Genomic DNA, 12,823 nt, shown 5'->3' on the forward strand with positions numbered 1-12,823 from the left:
AGCCCCGTCCCCCGGGGGCCCTTCGCAGCACGTGCCGGGGCCCCTGTGTTGCTGCAGAGAAGCTCTGCGTTCTTTCTCCTTCCTTCTATTAAAGATAAACCCTAAACCCTAGACCATAAACCCTAAACCCTGAGCTCTGGCTGCTCTTTGTCTTAGTGGAAGACAGGCATCTTGCGGGAATGGGCCGGAGGCCCCACAGCAGTCTCTAAACACTGAGTATAAAACACTAAACCCTAGACCCTAAACCCTAAACCCTAATTCATAAGCCGAAAAACCTACCTACAAACCCGAAGCCTTGAGGACAGGGGGGAATCTCCTTCTGTCCCCAAGGCAGCTGGAGATGGTGTCCCTGCTGCAGCAGCAGCCGCAGCAGCAGCAGCAGCAGCAGAGGCCGCAGCAGCAGCAACTGCTGCTGCAGCAGCAGCTGCTTGCTGCCGTTGCCTCCCAGCTAGAAGGGGGAGCAGCAGCGGCGGAATCCTCTGGGGGGGCCCCCCAGGGGGCCCCTCCCCGTACCCAAGCTTTGCTGGCTTCTCCCTTATCTGCTGCAGATGCAGCAGCAGCTCGCACCTGTTGGGCAGCTATCCTCTCGGCTCTCTCCTCTAAGGCAGCTGCTGCTGAAGCTGCAGCAGCAGAGCAGCAGCCCCTAACCGCAGCAATTCATGTTACCTTGCAGTGTCTTCGGAGGTCCCTGGATGAGCTGCAGCAGCAGCAGCAACAGCAGCAACAGCAGAAGAAGCAGCAAGATGCTGAAGATGCAGAAGGGAATAAGGGGCCCCTTGTGGGCCCCCCCATGTATGTATTAGGCATGAGTGTGCTGCTGGAGTTGTTGTTTGCTGCCGCAGCAAAGGCCGAGCTGCTGCAGGGGGGAGAGCAGCAGCAGCAGCTGCTTGTTCAGCTGCTGCCGCTGCTGCATGATGCTGCGGGGCTGTCAGAGGCACCAGAGAGGTCTGCGTTGTCTCTGCTGCAGTGTCTGCGGACTTGTGGGGGCCTCACTGCCAGCAGCAGCAGCAGCAGCAACAACAGCAACAGCAACAGCAGCAGCAGCAGCAGCAGCGGCAAGAGCAGCAGCAAACCCATTGTGGTCTTGTCTCGCGGCTGTTTCGAGGTGCTGCTGCGTGCTGCAGTGGAGGGGCATCATGTGACTATTCAGGCAGCAGCAAAGCGTTTGCTGCTGCAGTTTTTGTCTCGCCTTTGCAGCCAGCTGCAGCAGGAAGAGGAGACATCAGCAGCAGCAGCAGCAGCAGCAGTGGCAGGCGTTGGCTCTCTTATATCTGCGTTAACAAGAGCCCTCAAACAGCAGCAGCAGCAGCAGCAGCCGCAGCAGCAGCAGCAGATGATGCAACACAACAGCAAAGAACACCGAATGCTACTGCTGCTGCAGCGGATTCTGCCTCAGCTGCTCACCTCTATCGGCCTGCGTCTCGATGCTCTGCAGCAGCAGCAGAAGCAGCTGCAGCTGCAGCAGCAGCAGCAGGAGCTGCTGAAGCAAAAGGAACGAGCTGAGGCCCTCTGTCTCCTCTTGCTGCGTAAGGGCCCGAAGGGGGCCCCCCTAGCTGAGTGCCTGGAGACAGTTGGGGTCATTCTAACGGAGCTGCTGCACCAGCGGCGCGTGCTGCTGCAGCAGCAGCAGCAGCAGTTGCTGCTAAGTGACAACCAGCAGCAACAGCAACAGCAGCAGCAGCAGCAGCATCGATCAGGCGTTTCTTCTTTGTCTATTGCCTCTCAGCTCTTATCGTGTCTTCTATTAAAAAAGAATATTCAACCCAGCAGCAATGCAGGCCCCAGAGATGTTGCTGCCTGGTCTTCTGCTGCTGCTGCGGCTGTCTCTGCTATCATGCTGTGGGCTAGTGAGGAGCAGCAGCAGCAGCAGCAGGGGGCGGGAGCAGCAGCAGCACCAGCAGCAAAGCCAGCTGATGCAGCAGAAGAGCAGCTGCTGAGCCTGATGGATAAGCTCACCCTAGAGGGCCCCGGACAGCCGCAGCCGCAGCAGCAGCAGCAGCAGCAGCAGCCGAAGGACAGGATGAGCGTTTGCTTGTCGCTAGTGCATCGGTTTGTTTCCTCTCTCACAAACATATTAAACAAAGCGACAGACCCAACAGCACACTCAGCAGCAATTAAAGCTGCAGTAAGCCTGCTGCTGCTGCTGCTGCTGCTCATTTTGCGATTACGGTTGCTGCTGCCTATGGCGCTGATGCTGTTGCTATGACTTCTGCTGCTGCTGCTTTGGTCGCCACTGCTACTGGTGTTGCTGCTGTTGGTGGAGGTTGCTGCTTCTGTTGTTGGGGGTTGTTGTCGCTGCTGCTGCTACTGCTTTTGCTGCTGTTGCGGGAGGCCTGCAGCTGTTGCTGCCGAGCCTTCGGCTGTTCTCGTTTCTTAAGCTGCTGCGCTGCTACTGTTGCTGCTGTCGCTGCTGTTGCTGCTGCTGCTGCTGCTGCTGCTATTGCTGCATGTGTGGGTCCAAGCTCTCCTGTGTTTGTGCTGCAGAAGCGGCTCGTAGTGCAGCAGCAGATAACAGGGGTGCCGATTCACCAGGCCATGGCCCCTTTCCTGAAGTAAACCCTAAACCCTAAACCCCCGAGTTGCAAACCCTAGCCCGACATGAGTGTCTCATGTGACCATTTGAACCATCCTGTTGTTCGTTGTTTAGGGTGTAGGGTTTAGGGTTTAGGGTTTAGGGTTTTCAGGGTTTTGCTTGTTTCAGGAGTTTGCTGCACTATCGACATAAAGTCCGCTGGCCGGAGGTCTTCAAGCTCTGCGGGGAGGAGTTTGCGGCGGTGGAGGTCTGCGCCTTCAGAGCAGCGCTAGACGGCCCCAACCCCAGCACGCTCGTAAACCCTAAACCCTAAACCCTAAACCCTAGACCCTACACTTGAACTCGAAGGGGCTATATGCAGAAGCTCAGAAATCTTAGCAGCGGTTAAACGCCGGCGTTCCATCAGCTCGCTCTGCAGATGCACCGAGGCGTAGAGATTTGATCACATAATTTAGGGTTTAGGGTTTAGAGTTTAGGGTTTAGGGTCTAGGGTTTAGGGTTTGTGTGGACGTAGGGTGTTTCGGGAGACGTGGGGACTTTGGAGGCGTGCTTAGACGAGTATTTCTCCTCAGCGTTCTCCTCTTTGCTCCCCGTAGTCTCCACTCTAGGGGAGTTGCTGCTGGCAGCAGAGGGCACAGAGCAGCAACAAGAGCAGCAGCAGCAGCAGAAAGGAGCTTATAGCAAAACCCCTAGCAAATCGACTGCGTTCCTGAAGGCCAAGCAACAGGACCTACGGTTGTACAGGTGCGCGCAAAAGCTAACCCTAAACCCTAAACCCTAAACCCTCGAATGGAAGGCTAGACGCTACTGCTCCTTAGGTTGTCAGCTCCCACAACTGACAATATGCATGCATCGTGTTAAGGGCATAATAGCTAGGGTTTAGGGTTTAGGGTTTAGGGTTTGGCGCGGTTTGTTGGGGGTTGAACGAAGAGCGGCTGCAGCAGTTTCTGCTGGAGCCGCTGCATACTCTTGGCTGCTGCTTTTTGAGTGTTTGGTGCTGCTGCTGCTGCTGTTGCTGCCGTCGCTGTGTTAGCGCGGGCTGTGTATTTTGCTGCTGCTGGGACAGTGCATGCTTCTTGCTGCTGCTGTTGTTGCTGTTGCTGCTGCTGCGCTCAGGCCTCAGCTGGAGTATGCATTTGGGTCGGCTGTGCGTGTATTTGGGTGTCTCCGCGTTCTATGCGGTGACGGTGCAGCCCCCCGTCTGTCTCTGTCTCTTGCTGCTGATGCTTCTCTCTCCTTTGATGCATTTGTTGAGAGGGCCAATATCTGGCTGCTGCCGTTGCTGCAGCGCTTCGTCTGCAGAGACCAACTCCAGTTCTTCCTACGCGAAATCATCCCCGCTGTGAGTTGCTGCTGCTGCTGTTGCTGCTGCTGTTGCTGCTGCTGTTGTTGGTGTCGCTGCTTTTTCTGCTGCTGTTGGCTTTTCAGCAGTTTCTGCTGCTGCTGCTCTTGGTATTGCTGCTGCTTCTGCTACTGCTGGTATTGCCGCTGTTCCTGCTACTACTGTTACTGCTGCTGCTGGTGTTGCTGCTGCTGCGGTTGGTGTTGCTGCCGTTGCTGCTGCTGCTGCTGCTTTTATTGGTATTCATGTTGTTGCTGCTGCTGCTGATATTGCTGTGGTGCTGCCGCTGCTGTTGGCATTGCTGTTCTTGTTGTTGGTGCTATTGTTGATAGATACGGTTATTGTTGTTGTCGCCACCGAATGCTGCTGCTGCTCTCTTGAGGCTGGCCATGGTGCTGCAGCGTTGCAGGTCTGTGGTGTGTGTGCTGCTGCTTCAGGCTGCTGCAGTGCAGCAGCGGGCGGAGGAGGCTGCTGCAGCAGGGCATACGATAGAGAGTGGGGACTGGTCTCGGGTGTACAGACAACTGTGGGGTTTGCTGCCGGCCTTCTCAAACCAGCCTCTGGACCTAGCCAAGTGTCTCCGCAAGGAGACACCTCAGCCTGACGGTACGAAGGAAGGGGGCCCCCGGGGGGCCCCCCACGGCATGCTGCTGGTGCCGCGGGTCCTTGAGCTGCTGCACGACTCCTTCTTGAGAGACGCTGCATGCGCTACGATTGGGGCGATGGCGAAGTCCGCGTTGCCGCCAGGCGTGCAGACACCTGAGCTGCAGCAGCAACAGCAGCAGCAGCAGCAGGGCTTGAGTGTGCGGGATCATGCACCAGCAGCACAGGTTCCATCTACTGCAACGGGACCGCAGGTGCTGCTGTTCTTGCGGCGGTTGGCGGATGCCGTTGCTGCTGTTGCAGCAGGTGACGGCTCTTCCGCTGCAGTGAAGGCAGCAGCAGCAGCAGCAGCTCGTGCAGCGCGCACATGCTGCCCCACAGACAGCAGCTTGCTTCCTGCTGCAGTGATGGCAGCAGCAACAGCTGACAGCAACAGAAGAGCTCTTGCTGCATACGCGGAGGAGACCCTAAGCTTCGTGACAGTTCGCTATTTGCTGCTGCACAAGGACACAGCAGCAGCACCTGCAGCAGCAGCAGCACGGCCAGCAGAGGCAGCATTTGCTGCTCTTACAGAGTCAGCCAAGGCGAAAGCGGCGCAGCAGCTGCTGCAGACAATACAGGTGAGAGACCACAGAGTGTAGGCAGAAGGAGACAGGAGACAGAAAGAGACAGGAGGAGACAGACAGGGGACAACTACGGGTGTAGCTAGGAGAGGGCCTCTGAGCAGTAGCCGAAAGGGCAGAGAAGAAAGCTTGAGAGAGGAGATAAAGGAGACAAAGAAAAAAAGGAGACAAATAGAGACAAACAGAAACAGATAGAAAAACAGAGGCAGGATGCAGACAAACAGACACCTGCAGCGACAGAGACAGAGACAGATGGAGAGGGGCACTGGGAGAGAGACAGTTACAAACACACGCAGAGGCGCCCAGAGACAGATATAGACAAGGATACATGCACAGAGACAGAGACACACAGAGACAAAGACAGAGACAGAGATAAACAAAGAACAAGCCAGAGACAGAGGCAGACAAAGTCAGAGACAACGCAAAAGATAGAGATACGGAGAGACAGAGACAGACGACGACACATTGTGACTTTCTTTCTTATGATAAGATTTGTGTGTCTCCTTGCAGGCCTTTGCTCCGCTCTGTCCTCGGGCTCTGATGGAGACAAATGCTGAGAGGTTTGCAGGGGCCCTCGCCGCATGCATTTCTTCTGTCTCCTCAAACACGGGGCCCCCCCCATTGGCGCCGAAGGAATGCGGGGCCCTCCTCGACGTCTGCGGGGCCCTCAGACCCTTCACAGCGCCGGACATCGGTGTGCTGCTGCTGCTGCTGCTGTTGCTGCTGCTGCTACTTCTGCTGGTTTTGCTGCTGTTGTAGCTGCTTTTTCTGCTGCTAGTATTGTTGCTGCTGCTGCCTCTACTGTGAAGCACCCCAAACATCTCCGTCCCTTCGCCTGGATTCGAAGAAGGGCTGCGATGGCCTCTGTCTCTCCTTTTCTGTCTCCTTGCTGTCGCTTGCTGCCTGCTCTCTATCTGTTTCTGCTTTGTTTGTGTTTGCCTTTTTTTGCTGCATTTCTTCCCACAGTCTGAGTCTGTTGAGATCGTCCTTGTCCCCCCATCCAACTCATTTGCTGCTGTTGTCGCTGCTGCTGTTGCTGCTGCTACTGTTGTTTCTTCTATAGGAGCGAAGCTGTTCAATACTCTGTTGACACTGCTGCGCCGCTGCAGTGCGGCGGTAAGCAGCAGCAGCAACAGCAGCAGCAGCAGCCGGGCGTTGCTGCGGACACTGCAGCGCAAGACGTACATGTCTCTGAAGCATGCTTTGGATGATGTTGGGGAGCACGAGGTGCGCAGAGCTTTTTGTTTTGTTTATTTCGTTTTTTTTGAGGCTGTGCCGGGGCCTCTTACGCCTAAACATTTCCTGGTGTACCCCCCGCAAGCAGTCCCCGTTTCGGGTGTCCGTATCTGTTGTCTCCCGTATCTCTCTGCCTACCTGCATGAGCTATTGGTGCTGTGCTGGTCCTTCTATTGTGCTGCTACTACTCCTGCTACTGCTACTGCTGCTGCTGCTGCTGGTGCTGCTGCTTAGGGGTTTGTTGCGGGCGTTGCGGAGCTGCTGGAAGTCTGGAAGGTCCTCAAGGAATGTCGGGAGGCAGCAACAGCAGCAGGAGATCTGAAGCAAAGGCTCAGCTGTCTCCTGGGGCTGCTGCAAGCCTTCGATCGACGCCGCGAAGAATTCGAACCAACCAGTAAACCCTAAACCCTAAACCCTAAACCCTTTAACCTCTCTTGAGACAGCTATGCTGTACCCTCAAGGTCCGCAGGGAGTATTTACAACTTACTTGCCGGGGCACATATGGCTTAGGGGGGAAGTTCTAATGTTCTTGTCTAGGGTTTAGGGTTTATGGTTAAGGATATATTGTTTGAAGGGGTTGTGTATGTGTGGTGTACGTAGAGTGGGAGGAATTGCTCCAGGAGGTGTTGCCTGCTGCTGTGCCTGAGGTGTTATTGTCTCTTAAGGAGATAAACAAACGAAACAGGGAGACAGCAGCACAAGCCCTAGACACGCTCGCCACCCTATGTGAAGGAAACCAGCTACACCGTACGCACCCTTATAGCTGCTGCTGCTGCAGCTGTTGTTCCTGGAGTTGCTGCTGTTGCTGTTGTTTGCTGTTGCTGTTGTTGCTACTGTTGTTGCTTTCTCTTCGGAGATCGCACAGCTTCTCTGCTGGTGTATGATGTGGAGTTAGGGTTTAGGGTTTAGGGTTTGCTTGCTATCTTCAGTTTCTGCACTGGTGACATACGTGGCTGCTGGCTTTGGAGGCCTTACGCCGGAGACTGGGCGCTCCAAAGGGGCCCCCGGGGCCCCACCCCTTCTCAAGTCAGCTGCTGCTCTCGCTCTAGGGAGGCTCTTTGACCTCTACAGTACGCAAACCCTTAGCCCCAGACCCTAGGTTCTAAACCCCGCCCGCCAAACCCTAAACGGAGAGCAGGATATCTACCCAAGCATCTGTTCGGCCGCTGGTGGGGCAGGCATTGCAGCTGCCCACCCTTGGCTCCGCACAAACAACTACGAGTCAGGAGCAGGGGTTTAGGGTTTGGGGTCTGGTATTTGGGGCTCAGGCGGAGAGCTGCCGCACAAACAGGTGCAAGAGTGGGCGGAGGTGGGTTTGCTGCTCCTCAAGGATCACAACAAGTTGGCCTTCGTCGCCGGCATTCAGTTTGCAAAGGTAAACCGTAAACCCTAAACCCTAAACCCTAACGAAGCCTTAAACACGCTTGTCTCTAAAGTGGCGGTGTTGGCAACTGGTGCACGGCAGCGAAATGCGATTGACTGCACGAGCTCCTGGGCTTTCCCTTAAGGGTTTAGGGTTTAGGGTTTAGTGTTAAGGGTTTGGGATGCAGGCTTGCATTCGTGCTGGAGACATGGATGACCTTGCGGCCTGGCTGCCGTCGATGCTGGCGGCCTTGAGCAACCCAAACGCTCCGAAGGGTCCGTACACCTTAAACCCTACAAATCCCCAAACCCTAAACCCTTTTCACAGAACCCTAAACCCAAACTCCCCGCCATAAACAACAATAATGCTCTGGCTGTCTCTGCATCTAATGAAAGGCGGCAAGCCCTGGGCAAGGGCCTCCAGCATTTGATCTCGGGTTTAAGGACTAGTGTTCGGATCTGGGGTTTAGGGATAGGGTTCAGGTGTGTGCGTCTGTGTCTGCACAGCACGCATGAAGATTCGCCACTTGATAGAGAAACTGTGTAAAGTCATGGTACATCCGGCAACCCCTAAACCCTAAACCCTGCTCTACCCTTCCTAGACGATCAGCTTTGGACCCCTACCCCTAAGCCCTAGAGGTCCAAGTGCCTCCTGAAAAGGGGGCCAACACTCACGAGGTTCTAGGGTTTAGGGTTTGGAGTTTATTGTTTGAGGCTGTTTTAGGGGGAAGAGGCGCTGGAAAAGGCAATGCCTGAGGAGCACATTCCTCTGCTGCGGCATCTGCTCCGCTCTGAGAGACGCAGGACCATTCGCCGGCTCATTCATCAAACCCTGAAGGTATAAAAGCTTAACAGCCGTAAACCCTAAACCCTTAACCCTAGGTCCTTTTGTTTCAACCAGTGGAGACACATCTTCTTGGTTTGTTTCAAAAGAGGGGGTTGTGGCGTGACGACCGGCCTCGTGGATAAGCTTCACTGCTAAGGATTTAGGGTTTAGGGTTTACGGTTTGTGGTGCTTCAGGGAGCTGAGGAATCTGGGGAGGAGAGTGAGGAGTCTGTAGAGGGGCGCAGGGGCCAAGAAGAATCGGAGACAGATGAAGACACTGATGATGAAGAAGGAGAGGGAGTGAGAGAAGACGACCCTAAACACTAAACGCTTAAGGCCAGCGGTGGCCGTCAACCACAAACCCCTGGGGTCTAAAACGAGATGTTTTAGGGTTTGTGGTTAAGGGCTAGATTCAGGGTTCGGGGGTTGTGGACTGGCGTCCTGGTGAAAACTAGAAATGTGCGATCAGGGTCTAGAGTTCAGGGTTCAGGGTTTAGGGTTTGTGAATTTCTTCAGGAGCTCCCTCCTCGCCATCAGAAGCGGGCGGGAGGAGACGATCCCCAAGTGCGCGACAATGGCGTAGAGGCTGTGGGGCTGAAGTCTTTGCTCGATGCATTTGAAGAGGAGAGTGACAATGAAAGGAAGAGCAGAGTACCTAAACCCTAATGAACCCCAATATAACCATAATAACCCTGCTAAACCCTAAACCCTAAATCTAGCTTCGGCAGGGAACTCCTACGTGGTTTGCTTGCCGCTGCAGCTGCTTTTGTTGATGCTTGGAAGCTAGCGACGAGCAGTTTGTGTGTCTCTGTCTTTCTCTTTCTCTGTGTCTGTGTCCCTTGCCGTGTTTCATTCTCTTCTCTTCCTGTGCTGATATGTGTCCTAGCCCTCCAGTCAGCTGCATATTTTTGGTGCGTGTTTACTCGACTGTGGCTGTGGGGCCTTAAGGATGCTTCAGAGGGTGCAGATACACCGCAGCGTTGCTTCTGTAACAGTGTGCAGGAAGCATTTGGGGGGAGAGAGGAACCAGCCTCTCTTTCTTCTTATCTCTTTGCCAGCATTTGTCTCTGCATCTATCTCTGTCCAAATATATCTGTACCTGCCTCTACCTTCCTTTCTGTCGCCATATATGTCACTCTCGCCCCTTCTGTCTACCACAGTCTATCAATCTGTGTTTGTTCTCTCTCTGTTTCTGCAGCGCAAGCGTCATTCCGTGCCTTCTTCTGGCCAGAGTTTGAGTGTATTTGAGGCGGCTGATGGTGTTGATGCAACTTCAGCTGTATTGGACTTCTGCGGTGTATCGGCAGCTCGCCAGATACTTGTGGGCATGCAGCCCCAAAAAGACAGGAAAACGCATGCAGCAGCAAGAGGCATAAAACGGGAGACAAAATTCAGCCTCCTCCCTCTTGATGAAACAGGAAAAATAATTATTCAGGAGGAAGAAGAAGAAGAGCAACCAACCGAACGTACGAAGCCAACTTGCTGCTTCTGCTGTTGCTACTGCCGCTGCTGCTGCTGGTGGTTTTGTTGGCGGCGTTGCATTTCTCCTTGCAGCGGCTGGAGCGCCTGTTTCTGCTCTTATATGCGCAATTGTTACTGCGACCTGTAGCTGTAGATGCTGACGCGCTTGCTGCCGCTGCCGCAGCAGCAAGTCCTGCAGCACCTGATGCAGTGAATGTATTATATGATGGATGTTCTGTTTGTCTGTATGTTTGTTGTTTTATGTGCTGGCTGTTTCGTTTTGTTTATTTCTCCGTTTATTTGTTTGTTTGCTTATGTGTTTATTCGGTGATATGTTTGCCCCAAGCCAACGGACAAGCAACCGATGTTATTTGTCCGTTTGTTTCTTGCTTGTTCTCTTTGTTTATTTTGCGTTTGTTTCTTTTTGTTTGTTTGCAGCAGCTGCTAAGTTCCATATCGGTAAAGACACCGGCCGCTCGAACCGCCGGAAGGACCTCAAGGCAAGTGAATTCGACTAGAGGAACCTCATTGTTAAACCATAAACCCTTAAGTTGTAAACCCTGCAGCCTAGACTCTATGGGCCAAACGTATAACCCTAACCAAACCACCGGACCCTTGGCTCAGTGTTTAGGGTTTAAGGTTTCGAGTTTAGGGTTCGCGATTCGGGTTTGCGCTGATGGCACGTTCGTGGTTCTGTGATGCTGCTGCCTGCAGGGCCGGTCTGTTACTGCTGCAGCAGCTGCTGCGAAGCCCAGCAGCAGCAGCAGCACCAAGCCTTCGCTGAGCTCTTTGGCTGCGCGTCGCGCTGCGCTGAAGGAGAAGCGAAAGCAGCAACGCGGCGGCCATTTCACAGAACGCAGTGGTGCCGAGTTTAAAGCAAGGAAAGCAAAGGGAGATGTAAAAAAGAAGGCAGGAGTGGATCCTTACGCCTACATAAAACTCAACAGAGGAATACTCAAAGAGAAATACAGAGCCCAGGCACTCAGGGTCCGACAGATCCCCTAAAACAGCCCGAAACACCCACCAACCCCAGGAAAAGATGAAGCTCTAAACCCTAAACCCTAAACCCCGCAACCTACCGAGCACCTTACCCGTAAACGGGGTTTTGAAATGCCTGCCTTAGGACGGGATGAACCCTATGCCTTCTTGCAGAATCAAAAGGACAACACTTACGTGTATGGAGTTTTAGGGTGTGAGGGTTTAGGTTTTCAGGGTTTGCTGCTGTCCTAATGCCCGGCGGGTTTGTGTGCTGTGTTCTCTGCAGTCACTGAAGTCGGTGATGAACAAGGACAAGAGGAAGAGAGGAATCAAACTAATCAAGCTCCGGAAGGGCCGAACAACGCGCCGCTGACGCACCGCCTTATCTGCCTTCTCTTCCTCCTTTCATTCGACAACATCAAATGCAAACTCCCAGCAGCAGTATCCTTCGACTAGACTCGAGCAGATTAAACACTAAAAAACTGGCTAGCCAGCTGTCGGGCCATGCAGATAGCTAGCTAGGCGTTTAGCTTGCTCTGCAGCTGGCTATCATCCTGGCTAACCAGTTCGCTTTGTTGTGCAGCTAGCCATCTGGCTCGGTGGCTGGCCGGCTACCTGCTAGGATAGCCGCTTGGCTTTCTCAAGCACGGGGACATTTGGCGTCTTAGAGGAGGAGGCCAGGGTGGTTCTCAAGGCAACGGCGTGTCCTATCTAATGGCATCCATCAATTGTCCTTTGCTGCCGAATTCGGTGTAGAAGGGGCACGATTCGGTTTATGAATCCTCGGGGGCCCTCTCTCTAAAGAACAAAAGCAAACGAAAGAGAACAACTTGCATTTTCAAGGGTTTAGGGTGTAGGATTCATGGTTTAGGGTTGTATCAACACCTCATTTTCTTGACTGGCAATTGTAAGCCGCGCATACCCTCTGCTCACAACGCAGACATCGTGGCATGAGCTTCTTGAGGGTTTGCTAAATAAAGCCAGTGCATTATCAGATACGTTTTTGTTCCCTTAATACATTATACATTCCTTTGTTGTTCATTTGGAGTTTATAGTGTCTATAGGTGATAGTCTAATGCATTAAATGATATATGCACACATATCTATCTATGAAGTAGCCAACGGGACAGTAAATGCAAACCTCTCAGACTCGGCAGATAATAAGGGCTGCTCTCGCCCGATTAAGCTGCTTTCATATTCATATAAAGAGCAGTTTCTGCAGTTTAACAGCAACTGACAACACTTCTTGACCTGCCTTCGAGTCAGGCACATTGAAAAATGGAATGCGAACCATCGAATGCGTATTCACGTGGAGCTGCTCAAGCCAATCGCCGGTTGCACACCTCGAAGACCTGCAGAACAATGCCGACGTACGCCAATAGCACGGGGGGAAGGGGAAGGCGAACCACAAGAAAAACCCGGTTTCTAGGTAGCAAGCGCCCTTCTGCTGGCCCCCAGCCCAGCAGAAGGGCGCTTGCTACCTAGAAACCGGGTTTTTCTTGTGGTATGACAGGAGAGAGACGGCTGTCTCCTTAGCCCTCATTTTGAATCTCGTTGGGCTCCAAACTGTTCTCTAGTTTGAGTTCTCGTGGACGAACTTCAGTAGGCTTCGGTTTTGGGTGCTCGTGTTTTATTTGGAAATGACCTATTGCTGAGTTGTATACGGAGAAACTATTCTGCTGAAGAACAATCAGAGAATCATTCGTAGTATCTGCATGCTAGAGTAGGAGATGTTTCTCAGTAGGCAAGTACAAGCAGTTACAGCGCGCAACAGCAGCTGCACCTCGTCGTGGCTTCAATGCCTTCTTTGGAATAGTTACGGCTGCGCAGCAGCAAGTCACTACTGTCCCTCAGGCGCC

The 12,823-nt window shown here is 53.4% G+C and overlaps 1 protein-coding gene across 1 annotated transcript; it reads left to right on the forward strand.

Annotated features, from left to right (window-relative positions):
* Nucleotides 1-340: 340 nt before the first annotated feature.
* Nucleotides 341-11,420, forward strand: EMH_0092020 (uncharacterized protein; the record flags this gene model as incomplete). The annotated part of the gene is made up of 22 exons (XM_013494838.1): nucleotides 341-2,125; nucleotides 2,485-2,552; nucleotides 2,702-2,828; nucleotides 3,048-3,277; nucleotides 3,650-3,875; nucleotides 4,313-5,098; nucleotides 5,612-5,795; nucleotides 6,165-6,328; nucleotides 6,572-6,731; nucleotides 6,938-7,084; nucleotides 7,267-7,407; nucleotides 7,606-7,712; nucleotides 7,888-7,975; nucleotides 8,207-8,253; nucleotides 8,424-8,537; nucleotides 8,721-8,825; nucleotides 9,042-9,176; nucleotides 9,724-9,991; nucleotides 10,425-10,490; nucleotides 10,723-10,973; nucleotides 11,110-11,161; nucleotides 11,251-11,420. 22 exons carry the CDS (start codon nucleotides 341-343, stop codon nucleotides 11,418-11,420), a joined length of 5,421 nt encoding a protein of 1,806 aa, XP_013350292.1.
* Between the last annotated feature and the right edge of the window lie 1,403 nt (nucleotides 11,421-12,823).

Source organism: Eimeria mitis, genomic scaffold, assembly GCF_000499745.2.
Source record: "Eimeria mitis Houghton genomic scaffold, Emh_scaff130, whole genome shotgun sequence".
Lineage (NCBI taxonomy): Eukaryota > Apicomplexa > Conoidasida > Eucoccidiorida > Eimeriidae > Eimeria > Eimeria mitis.